This window comes from Ambystoma mexicanum, chromosome 3p, assembly GCF_040938575.1.
Source record: "Ambystoma mexicanum isolate Mex_15411 chromosome 3p, UKY_AmexF1_1, whole genome shotgun sequence".
In the NCBI taxonomy this organism is placed as follows: Eukaryota; Metazoa; Chordata; class Amphibia; order Caudata; family Ambystomatidae; genus Ambystoma; species Ambystoma mexicanum.
In genome coordinates, this window is record NC_090925.1 from 342,574,063 (window position 1) to 342,586,898 (window position 12,836).

A 12,836-nucleotide genomic window follows, 5' to 3' on the forward strand; every position below is an offset into this window, starting at 1 on the left:
TACCTGGACGACTGGCTCATCCGGGCAAGGACAAGGGAGCTCGCCGTGGAGCACACTGCAAAGACCGTCCAGCTGCTCACGGACCTGGGATTCTCCATCAACTTTCCAAAATCCCACCTGGTTCCGTCACAAGTCGCCCTGTTTCTGGGAGCCAAGCTCGACACAGTGGCGCGGCTGGCCTCTCCGTCGGAAAGGACCAGGACCATTCTGGCCAAGGTGCAGCGTCTGCTGGCCACGGACATGGCCAGGGTAAGATCTATCAAATCCCTCCTTGGGATGATGTCGTCCTGCATTTATCTGGTGCGCCTTTGCAGGCTTTGGATGCGACCCTTGCAGGAGTTCCTCGATGCCCGCTGGATCCAGTCGACGTGCAGCTTCGAGGACAGGATCCCTCTCAACGAGACGTTCCGTCAGGCGATTCGGTGGTGGGGTACCCGCTCCCATCTGATGGCGGGCACGGACTTTCAGACCCCAGCTCACCAGGTGACGGTGACGACGGACGCCTCCCTGGAAGGTTGGGGAGCACGCTCCGGAGATCTTCACGCGAGAGGCCTTTGGCTCCCGGAGGAGAAGTCTCTCCACATCAACATCTTGGAGCTCCGCGCAGTGTTCTTGGCCCTCAGGTCCTTTCTTCCGTCCCTCAAGGGCAAGGTGCCGAGGATCTTCACCGACAACACCACCACAATGTTATACATCCAGAAGCAGGGCGGAACCAGGTCCCCGGCCCTATCCAAGGAAGCCCAGGATCTGTGGCATTGGGCCGTCACCCAAGGGATGTTTCTGGTGCCTCTTCATTTGGCAGGAATAAAAAACACGATCGCCGACTCACTCAGCAGGGAGCTGCGCTCGTGCCACGAGTGGGAACTACGCCAGGATCAAGTGGATCGACTCTTCCGACGATGGGACGAACCTCAAATCGATCTCTTCGTGACGGTGACAAATTCCAAGTGCTGGAGGTTCGCCAGCAGGTTCCCCCAGCCGAGGAGCATGTGCGATGCTTTTTCGTTCCTCCGCTGCCGTTGCTACTCCGGCTCATCAATCAGCTCAAGAGGTCCTGGTGCAGGATGATCCTCGTCGCACCGGCGTGGCCGAGACCGATCTAGTTCCTGGACCTTCTGGACTTGTCAACGAACCCACCAGTCAAGCTGCCGACGGACGCAGACCTTCCGTCCAGAGAAAGAGGCGCCATTCTTCACCACAACCCGGAGTCGCTGAACTTGCAGGCCTGGCTCCTGCAGCACTAGAGTTTGGAGGGTACGACATCCCGGCCGACTGCAGAGGTTCTTGCAAAGGCCAGGGCGTCCTCAACTCTCAAGTGCTACGGACATAAGTGGAAGAGGTTCTCTGTCTGGTGCCGTGCACAGAAGATTAACCCTCTGTGGATTACGGCCCCTCAAGTACTGCCGTACCTACTGTCGCTGGCCAAAGCTGGACTGGCTCACGCCTCCATCAAAATACATCTGGCTGCAATCTCCCGATAAACCAGGACGACGGGCGTCCTTGTGGTCTCATCGCCTGGTGAAAGAATTCATGAAGGGACTATTCCGATCATTCCCGCCGGTGAAGGCTCCTGCCCCGGCGTGGGAGCTTAATGTGGTGCTGACCAAGCTCATGGGGGCCCCATTCGAGCCTATGCATTCGGCGCCTTTGAAGTTCCTGTCATGGAAGACAGCTTTCCTCGTGGCCATTACCTCCGCATGACGAGTGGGAGAGATCCAGGCCCTAGCTTGCAAGCCTCCATACTTGACTTCATGACACGAGGGTGGTGCTGAGGACACACCCATCCTTTATGCCCAAGGTGCCGTCGGACTTCCACCTCAACGAGCCTTTGGTGTTGCCAGTTTTCTTCCCGTCGCCTTCGTCGCCGGCCGAGAGGACTTTGCACTCGCTGGATGTAGCTAGAGCGCTGAAGTTCTACGTGGACCGCACGAAGAGTTTTCGGAAGACGTCACAACTGTTTGAACTTTGGGACTGCGAATTAAGGGAAGGCTCTCTCGAAGACTTCCATTTCCAGATGGCTCTCCGGCTGCATCATGCACTGTCACCGGTTGGCAAACCGACAGCTGCCCGGCCGTCCGAGAGCCCATTCGACCAGCGCGATCGCTGCTACCACAGCGTTCCTGTCTGGTGTGCCCCTGCTGGACATCTGCAGGGCTGCGATGTGGAGGTCGACACACACCTTCACAAGATTCTACTGCATCGATCGGGACTCCAGGGAGGAGTCCAGGGTCGGCCAAGCAGTGCTGCGCAACCTGTTCGCCTAAGGTGAGCCTGGTGAGGAGGTAAGAGATGCTTAATGTTGAGTTGTTGTATTGCTTAATGTTGAGCCTGTTGCCACCTCCCATGGTTGTGCATGTGTGTACTGCTATGTATTCTCTTATTCATAAGCATGTGAATCCATGCCAGACCCCATGCTGGAGAAGGAGCAAGTTACTTACCTGTAACTGTTGTTCTCCAGCATGGGTCTGGCATGGATTCACATGCGAACCCTCCCGCTTACCCCTCTGCGGCTCTTCACTTGGTCATACTGCCACTTGGCGTGCTACCAAATCTGAGGAGAGGGCAGTCCTTGGCTGGGTGCAGTATGACCCAGAGACCAGTGATTGGTTACTAAGAAAGACAGATCAGAAATGAAACTGATACTGATTTTTTTTTTTTTCTATACCGAGGATTCCCGGCCTGACAGAATATTCATGAGCATGTGAATCCATGCCAGACCCATGCTGGAGAACAACAGTTACAGGTAAGTAACTTGTTCCTTTTGCATCATATATACACACTGCTCTTTGGGCAGGCGAGGCCTCTTTGGACTGGAAGTCCTACAGGACTCGGGGATAGAAACCTTTTCAAGTGTTTTTTCTTTTTTCATTTCAAGAGCATGTTGCATTCCTAGTTCCCCGAGTTTGATGTCCTGATGTTTGGCTTGAGCCTGTATTCTTTTGAATTTCAATTCAAGTCTCATTGTTTTCAAGAGACACATTCTGGACTCGGTGATGGACCTTGTGGTGTCCCAGTGGACAAAGGTTGAGGCAAAAGGGCAGGCTGAGGCATAGAGGGGTGCCTATCCTGAGAATCCTTCCCTCCTCTGGCTCTTCTAAGACAATAGTTTGACTCTGAATTATCGTCATTTTCTGAGGCCTACTATTCAACCTTTGGCTCAGCCACACTAGCAACCCATGTAGTTCAGACGTATACCAAAGGTTGGGGTCCCTGTTGCTAGGAGATCAAAGTTATTGTGCACCCAAGGCTACTGCATACAATCTTGCTTAACACTGGTGATGTGAGGTGTCGCATGACACTGCACCCGATCGTCACCACAGCCCTCGGCTTAATCTCTTCAAGCAGATCAGGCCACCATCCGCCCACACTCCACCACTTTTCTTCCTCCGCTCTCGCACAGGAACCGCTACCCCGCCAGGGTAACTAGCCCAAAGGCTACTCCACTATAATTGAGCCCACAGCCTGTAAAGACTGGAGGGGTGGGGTCTGTATTTCTGCTCTATATGGTAGAGGAGAGGCACAGAGGACCCCAGCCAAGATTCTCTATTTCGGTAGCAATGGACGAGCATTCAAGGCCTAGCTTCTCAGGAGGTGATGCAGGCTGGTTCTGAAGTAGTGTAGTCCCTAAACCCCCACATAGGAATGTCCATGCACTGTATTACTGAAAAGTCTTTATATAATTAATATTCAAGGTTATGTACACTATCACAATTACTCACTTTTTGCTCAGAAAATCTACAGTGGCAAATATATACAGTTCTAAAGTGGTACCACAATTATCAGATCTCAAAGTGCATCAACTATAATCTGGTTAAATGTCGCACAGATCACTTAATAAAGGCAACCAACAATAGACATAGGAGGAAAGCAGAGGGTTGGAACAATTGGCAGAATACTGGCCCCTACCCCTGGACACAATTCTGTATGGAGATCCCCCACCACCTGTACCCCCCCCCCCCCCCCCCCCCCGGCAACCTGTAAAATAAAGATACAACACAAGCCCAGTACATATATTGTTCTATAATTCTTATTTCCTTTTATTTTTCTAGCCCCCCCCCTGCCCCTCCTCAATGTACCTGGTAGAGCAGAAATCTTCGAAGAGGCGTTGATGGATCCTTCTTCAGTGATTCCCTTTAAAGCAGGAGCCACGGATAGTCTAGAGGTGTCGAAGGTGAACTTGCCATCGACAAAGTTCGAGGGTGCCGAGACCACGGCATCGATCCAGGCGGTGCTTGTCGGCGACGTCCTGCAAGGATGAGGTGTGCGGGGCACCTCAGTGGTAGATAGTTCAGGACTGCAAAGAGTTTCTGAAGAACTGTGGCCCAACAAGGGCGTTGAGTCGTCAAAGTCTTTGTGGTTTTTGGATGGCGGGGAACCCACTGGTGGATTCTCGTCGGCGTCCTCGACTTTCTCCGGCGGGATAAAGCAGTTGACAGTGCAGACAATGGAGTCCTTCGATTCAACAGTCTTGGGCAAAGGAGCAGGCGGCTCCGTTCGTCGGCGGCGGCACGGCGTCAAGCGGTCCCCTCTTCTTGGTAACACTGCTTCGACGGGCCTCCAGCGGTTACAGCGATACTCCAAACCCTGGTCGACAGCAATGGACTTCGATGGTGTCAATGTCCGGGTGCTTCACTTCGTTCTCAGCGGTCCCCGTCGGCAACCTTTCGAGGGTCTGACTTCCAGGGAGCTTCGGCGAAGGTTGACGGTGCTCAATGCTCACTCGAAGCACGGCAAGAGGGCGCCTAGCCAGGTCCTCTCTTGGATCAGTCCTCGACGAACTCGACAGCTTTCGGTTGAAGTAAATGTAGCAGCAGTTCTTCTTCCAGCTGGGGGTCGAGGATAAGCAGTTCCAGTTACTCTTCAACTGTAGACTGAGCTTCTGAATAATTTCCAGTGGTGAGAGGTCCCCAGATACACTATTCTGCCTCTCATCCACACTGATGGGTCACACTCAGCAGCCAATCATACAGAAGGGCATTCATGCAGTCATACAGTGCATTCAGGCCATACTCCTCCCTCTCAGACACTCACCACAAGGAATGTGTATTGAGACAAGTACCCAGCCATTCAACACTACACACTGCATTCATACCAGTTTTGGGCAGGGCTGTCTCAGTCTGTCTCTCATACCAGAAACCAGACACCCACAACAAGTGCATATTGGTCACACACTTAATTCACCAAGGTCCCACCCACAGGGTGTACCCACAACTTAGTCACCGGGAAGGCTCCAGCCAATCTGGACTTCACAACACCATATATGGAACTTCCACCCAATAGCCAGCCAGGGGCAAGGGACAGTCGGGGCTTTCCAGGACTTTGGGAAAACAAGGTAACGGGCAATAGAAAGCAAGAGGCCACAGGGGCCATCTTGTTTCCTATCAGGAATCAACTGATTCCAATGGCAGGGCCTGGGTATCCCAAAATGGAGGATACTCGGAGCACCTGTCAAATTCAGCATGGAGCTCCCACCAGCCCATACCTTGGTCTGTGGGCCACACACAGGTGCCCAGAAAAGTACACTAGGGGCACAGGGTTGTACCCCCACCCATGGGGTGCCATAAGGGTATCCCATGGGTCTGTACACCAAACCAAAAACAGGAGGAGCTGCACTGCCAGGAGTCCCACATGGACTCCTGGGCAGAAAACAATACAGAACACAAGTGAAAAAGGACTACAGGACAAGGACAGGGAGGCCCTGTCCCTCCAATATATTTCCAGCATCACACAGCCTCACCTCCAACAGTCACCAGAGCCTTCCTTTCTCCGCTGGTACACCGCTCTGCACCCTGATGGGATGCCACTCCTGGGGAACCTCCTGCAGTCCCATAGCATACGCCACTCACCGATGTTGGTCTTTCCGGTCCTTTCCTCCTAGTTGCCAATTAAATGTGGTAACCTTTTCAATAATCGAGTGGGCAATCCAATAATGGGTTGTTTGGTAATTGGGGGTTTATTCCAAACAAGACCGCAACATGCATATGTGCTGAGGAACAACAACGGAATGAAAGTGTGTTGGTTCGCGATGTCATTCGAATTGGAACGTAGAATGACATCCCAAACGCACATGTAGGAGAATGAATGACACAGATCCCTTAATGTGGAGGAAAACATGACTCCATAAAATAAAGTACAACAGTAATGAACAAGGGTTCCCATAGAGTAAAAGATGAGTGGGAAAAGTGTCGCACTTACTCAGGAGTTCAGCAAAAAGTGATGTTTGTCTCACAGGTGAAGGTGATTTCGCATAGAAATGAAAAATCTGCTTAAGGCTCATGACCGATTTTGTCCTAAAATAGGCTTTTAATCTGGGTAACTCCTGTGTTTTAACACCTCTAAAACAATAAGTATTTCTCATGGGTTATTAATGACCAGGTTAACCTCAAGCATCTCACCTTAGTGAAAGATTGATTAAATGCTAAGAGTTTATATTCATTCACTGCTCAGAGACCAGTTCCCCTGCTGTTTTTGAATGGTTGTGAATTGGTTCCCGTGACAATTAGAAAAGCATTGGGTACTTAATAAAGGCAAAATGTGGCGGAAGGTTTTAAATTTGCCTGTGCGTTGTGATCTGAGCTATCCAGTTAGAACTGGGTTTACTGTTGTGGTGGTTCTATTACAAATGGAAAAGACCAGTCTTTTTAATAAGCTGATGGGAACAGACATCACAACTTTGATTTTAATATTATGGGAGGCAACTTTTAAGTCTTAAACAATCCTGACTGTTTTAAGTGGAATGTAATTCTTTTTTAAAAGATTGTGATGACTCCCAATTCAGACCTCAATTGTGAAGAAAAGGCTGTTTGCTTAGGACGGAGGTTCTGTTGACAATCTTAATCTGTCCCTATATAAAGAAAATGTCCATTATTTGAAACGGTCTAGGTCCACTCTTCCCCCTCCACCTTATATACTTGTGTCCCTCCTGCTCCTTTAGCGACAGGCTGCTCAGATTCAGGTGTAATTATCTTACTCTTGGTCTATGATCCTCATATTGGTCTGGAAAATCGTTCATGTAGGAGAAGCAGAACTGCTGTGATTGAAACTTAGATTTTATACTGTAATGCTCCCCAGTGCAGGAACATTTTATTTTATCACGGGGATCAAGTTTATTTTCTGTCAGAGAATCTATGGTCCTGACTTATAAGCACTTGTTCTACAGCTCTTGTAGCCTTTTTATCTGAACTTACTGATCTCCTTGGGGAATATACTGACAGTGGAAAAACATTGTATGATTGATCAGGGATCCACCATGAGATTTCTATGTAAATTAGTCGGCCAGTTTAAATCTGAGGAGCCTGATCTATTTGCTCTCGGTCTAAAAACGTGTCCACTGCTGGCCTCATTGTCTTGCAATCAGGTGACTTCCTTCCATTGAACAGGAAACTATCGTTAATGTTTAGTATTGTCAGGGGCCTCATTGTATGCAACCATTACATGTGGTTCACAATCTTAAGGACCCTAAACGTCTGCATGAAAGCTGTTGGGTTCTTGAATCTCAATGAGGGTAACCTGCTTAGTTGCAGCAAAATGATGCATTCACAGATGTGGACCTTGCCCACCTCTCCCATCCCTCCACCCCCCCCCCCAAACCTACCTTGCATCCATGCACAAAAGGAGCCCCTTAAACAAAATGGCTGTAAATTGGGAGACCCAAAAAATAAAGAAGCAAAGAGTAGGGGTCCCAAGACAGCAGCACCCCAAAAATAGTATTTTACTTTAACAGCTACCATAGGGCCACGTAATAAAGGTTTGCCGTGGCTGATGGACTCAGTAGAAATACCAGACTGCGCAAGGTCAGATCCTAAAATCAAAGGAGGAAAAAACACTAAAGTATTGACTGTGCCAACTTGCACTTGGGGGGGGGGGGGGATGCACCTCTCAAGAGACAGTTGGACAGCATTGTGGTGGGAAGTATAGCAGTTTGTGTGGGTTCAGCTCGCTAAATTATGTATGGACATGTACATTTAGGGATGTTTGAGGGTGTGGGCATGCCTCTAAATGGAGGCCGTTTGTGAGGGATCAATGAGGTGGCAATTGGATCAAACCCTTTTCAAGCCTTTTTGTTATCATACCCAATGGTTATTCTGGCAAATACGGAATGACTCTGTCCCCTATTGTCATTCATGCAAGTTCACTGGATGGCCCTTAACCCACCTGATGGCTTTTCCTGTCTGCTGTTGCTCCGTTCGGCAGTGTCTTCTCTTATTGGCCGTTCCACAGAGCTAAATGTGCACTAGTTTTGGTTCTAAAAGGAATCTCGATGAATAAACCTCTGCTAAACTTTCCTCTAACCGGTTATGCATGATTGCTTTGTGGGTGTACTGTGAAGTGGGAAATGTCAGAGTAAAGTTTTGTTTGGGAGATTTTGGAGAGCTGTGTACTAGAGACACGGTACCTGTTATTTTAAATTGCCAGCAAATGTCACTTTTGAAGTCTAACTCCTGTTTGGCTACTTATTTGGCTGTCCACTGTTGACTCTTGAACTACTTCTCGTTTCTCCTTCAGTTGCGGCTAATAGACTGGGGTCTGGCAGAGTTTTATCACCCTGGTCAGGAGTACAATGTCCGTGTGGCCTCTCGGTACTTCAAAGGACCAGAGCTTCTCGTAGACTATCAGGTGAGAGCAAGCATAATTGATGGTTGAGCATATGCTGTTGGGAAAGTTTTCTCTATGCAACTTCTGTTCCATGTTCTATGGACCGCTTAAACTTTCTGCTTTTCTTTTACATCCTGTCCTGACTTTATGCTGAGCAGTGAAGCCTCCAGCTCCACTCCACTGGCCTTTTGCTCACATGTTTTGGGGAAACTGACTTTCTCCAGCATGGGATCTGGCATGGATTCACATGCTCATGAACATTCCCTGTCGTCAGGCTGGGAATCCTCGCTAAAGAAAAAATCGGTATCCAGTTTCGTTTCTGATCTGTCTTTCTTAATAGTAACCAATCACTGATCTCTGGGTCATACTGTCCCCAGCCAATGACTGCCTTCTCCCTAAGCCCCGCCTCTGGCAGCCATCCTCAGATTTTTACTGCACGCTCAGTGTTGGGAGTCCTCGTGTGTCATGATGCCTACCCCCGGAGCGCCAGGCCAGGCCCAGCACCCCCAGAAGCAGGCATTATGCCCTCGGGTAAAAGCCCAGCGGCCCCTTATAGGGGCTCTTTGGACTCAGTCCTGGCGCCATAGGCGCCAGGCTCATAAAGGGAGGTGTTTTGTGCACTTACCTGATGCAGACCATGCTGCACGCTTCAGGCCTCCCTGAGACCTGAAAGGGACTATTTTTTCATAGGGACTATTTTTTCACTCGGGCGTGGCCAGGGAAGGATACATACCTAGTTGGGGAAGGATACATACCTGGGACGACTTTGGAGGCTATTTAAGCCACGCCCAGACAGCAGCTCATGCTTCGCGTTGTTCTGCTTCCTGCAGCTTAACGCTCACTGTGTCTGCTCCTGGACTCCAGCCACGCCCGCCTCGAACCTGGAAGACCTGCAAGGAAGGAGGAGAAGAGAAAGGTGAAAACCAAGGACTATTTCAAACTTCTTACCTGCATCCGGAATCTTCTCGCCAGCATCCCTGAAGAAAGACTTCCATTTAAAAGCATCGCGTTGCTCGCTGCAGCGCCACACTTCACTCACCTGTCCTCGAGACATCTCCCGGCTCCATCGCGGCTGTCCGCATCGGACGCCACATCTTTGCACCTAGGGGAGAGAGGAAGAAGCAAAAGGTGAGCAGAAGGAACACAGAAGGAAAGCCTGATTAACAGCCATAATACTTACCGGCTTTTCTTCCACATTTCGGGTCGGCGCCGCCCCGTTGGCAGGTACCGTACCCCGGCCCCTATGGGGAAAGGAAAAGAGACCTTTCTGGGGAATAAGGACATTTAGAGGGATCGCCCTCATCACTACTCACCTCAGCAGTTTAACCCCTCGACGCATCGCCTTCATTCTGCACCTGAAATAAAGGACAGATCACAGGTTAGAAAGACAACATAAAGGGGGCCTCACTTGAACTTTCATACTTACGGTGCATCGCTCAGGAAAGTCAAGTGGATTTTGCCAGCGCCATTCTGAAAACCAGTGAAGTAACAGGACGAACGCGCGCCCCTGCACCAGAAGCAGGATGGAGAGTTCATCCTTCCAAACCATAAGTTGAGCTTAAACCGGGGTTTGGAGGAAGTTAGAGAGGAACGAATGGGGAAATGGGGGAGCTAGCACACTATTCTGCAGACTGTTAATCCCCTTTCTCATCTGCAGAAGGATATTCCTATGGGCCAGGCAAGCACGATTTGGAGGTCCTGCCCAATCGGTGTTCCGAGTCCTGCGCATCACGCTAGAAGAGGCCACAGCAATCCAGACTAGACCAGCGCCCCCGTGGGAACCAGGTGAGCGTTACATCGTGTTTAGCTCTCATTTTTTACTGCGTTTTCACGTTTTTCAGGAGATTTTCACATTTTTTTTGGTTTAATCGAGCCTCAAGCTCCACAGTTTCTACTTCCGATAACGGGGACCCGTTTCGGAATATTTCTACGCCCCTCAAGGGTGAAGTTTTCATCGAGTTTATACTTGGAGGTTTCCGGAAGATCTGCGATCTACCTCAACAGACATGGCCCAAGACGAGGGAAGCTCGACGCCCGATCCAAGCTGTTCAGGTGCTGCCCTGGATGCAGATTACAGAACGTTTACAAGGACGAGCATTCACGATGTCTCTACTGCCTTCATGAGGACAAGACGCACGTGGAGAAAGACTGTGCGTTCTGCAAGAACCTTTCGGAACGGACCAAACAAGACCGTTGTTCCCACCTGGCTGGAGAAGGGCACAGCAGGTGAGAAGGCAAAGAAGTCTGAGCAGGCTTCGAAGTCCTGTGAGGGCGACGGGTGCCCAACAGAAGGCCAGGCACTGCGAGTCCGCAGGCACCGGGAGCGCCGAAAGGTCGGGCTCTACGGTTGCCAAGCATGGCGCAACTTCCCCGGCTCGTTCGACCACGAGCCAGCGCTCTGGTTCGGGGAAGAGGAAGTCTGATAACCCGGGTAGGCCGCTGGAGCGGACCCGGTCGATCTCGAAGGGGGAGCGAGGCGCTGACCCTCCCGCCAAGGCGAAGGCCCAGGACGCACCTAAGGTGGTGAGGGCTTTGATCCACCCGGCAAAGGCCTCTACCGAAGTGGTCGCTGCGACCCTGGCGAAGCCGGCTGAGACTACGCCTGTGGAAACTCCCTCCGGGCCCAGAGTATCCCTCCCACCGCGGAGGGATTCCTCTTTCCAGCCCATCGCGAAGACCCCCGTGAAGCCCCTGGCTGAAAAAGAGGGGGGAGGCGGTGGCCATTACAGACTTGGAATCAGCCTCTGAGGAAGAACTGGTGGAAACCGAGAAGGGCCTCAACGAGAGGTCCTTGGGCCTCAACGAGAGGTTCGAGAAGGTTCGATCCCAGGGGGTGGTCCCTGTTGATGTGATCGAAGATAGCAACGACGAACCGGGCCCAGTGGAGCGGCCATCCCGTCCGTCGCAGCCATTGCCTGAGCCCCAGGACAGCTCGGCGGCCATTTTGTTGGCAATCCAATCCTTATGCACCGAGGTAAGGATGAGATTACCACGTACCCCGACGGAGGATCCAGAACCAGGCCCGTCGGGAAGCCCTCCGAACAAGCGGAAGAGAGTCCACCCCGCTCCGCCCTTCGTGCCTGCGAGACCGGTGGACCCCCTCATCACCCTTGCCAGACCCTAGAGAGGATACGGCGACGGATAAAGCGACGGGGACGGACAATGACGGCGGCAATGACACAGCGGACATCCCGTCTTGACCCCTTCCCCCCCCCCCCCACTCCTCCTCCCTTTCCACGCCATGATGACCAGGGCATCCGAGCTCTTCCAGCTATGCCCTGAACAGAAAAAGGAGGGGTTTCTGTACCAACGACGAGAGGCCAAGAGGAAGACAGTCCTCGCGGTGCCTTTACTCGACGACATCTGGGACGAGGGGCTTGCTGTCCTCAAGAACCCTTCCACGACACCAGCCAGGAGGGACCGGTACGAGAATAAGTACCGAGTCCCCGATGCTGCCCCCTTGTGCCTCAGGGCCCAGCCCACGCCGGACTCTGTCGTCTCGGCAGCGGCTAAGAAGAAGGCAGGGGGTGCGGCGGCTTCAACTTCCACTTCCCTGCCAGGCAGCGAGGGCAAGAAGTTGGACTCAATGGGATGACGACATCTCGTCGGCGGCGATTAAGGAGGCCAATGCCTTAGCGATCGTGACCTGCTACGACGGGGAGCTCTGGATCAAGATAGCTCCCCTGCTAGACTTCCTGCCTGATGACAAAAGGGCGGAGGCCCTAGAAATTCTGCAGGAAGGCGAGGCGGCGTCGGATCACGCCATAACAGTGGCAACGGACATTGCCGATACCGGATTTCGCCAACTGGGCAACGGAGTTTGCCTCCGACGATGGCTCAAGGCGACACTTTCGCCAGGATGTCCAGACCAGGGTGTTGGACATGCCGTTCGACGGCAACAACCTTTTTGGTAAGGCGGTGAATGAGTCCCTACAGGCCATCAAGACCGACTCTGAGACGGCCCGGGCCCTGGGGGTGCTTCAACAGCGACAGCCCTTTCGGAGCTCTGGAGGCAGACGGGGTGCCTCCAAAGGATCCAGCGGTGGCTCTTCCACTTAACACCAGACGGCCCGTTCCTCTTCCCAGGAGGCCTACAAAGGTTGCGGCAAGCAAGGGGGTTCCTGGCGGCAAGGCCGCCTCGAAGCAAGACTGACCCGGTCGGTTTGTCAGGCCCCCACTGAAGCACGGTGGGAGGCCGGCTGACACCCTGGCCAACGGGCACTCGCTGGAATTCCAAAAGT

At 51.8% G+C, this 12,836-nt stretch overlaps 1 protein-coding gene across 2 annotated transcripts in view; it reads left to right on the forward strand.

Moving 5' to 3' along the window:
• Positions 1–12,836, forward strand: part of CSNK2A1 (casein kinase 2 alpha 1) — a 373,872-nt gene that overhangs the window by 237,454 nt on the left and 123,582 nt on the right. For both annotated transcript variants that reach the window (XM_069650948.1, XM_069650949.1), the window contains exon 8: positions 8,506–8,616. In XM_069650948.1, the coding sequence (XP_069507049.1) occupies positions 8,506–8,616 (111 nt within the window). The remainder of the gene's footprint in view (positions 1–8,505; positions 8,617–12,836) is intronic.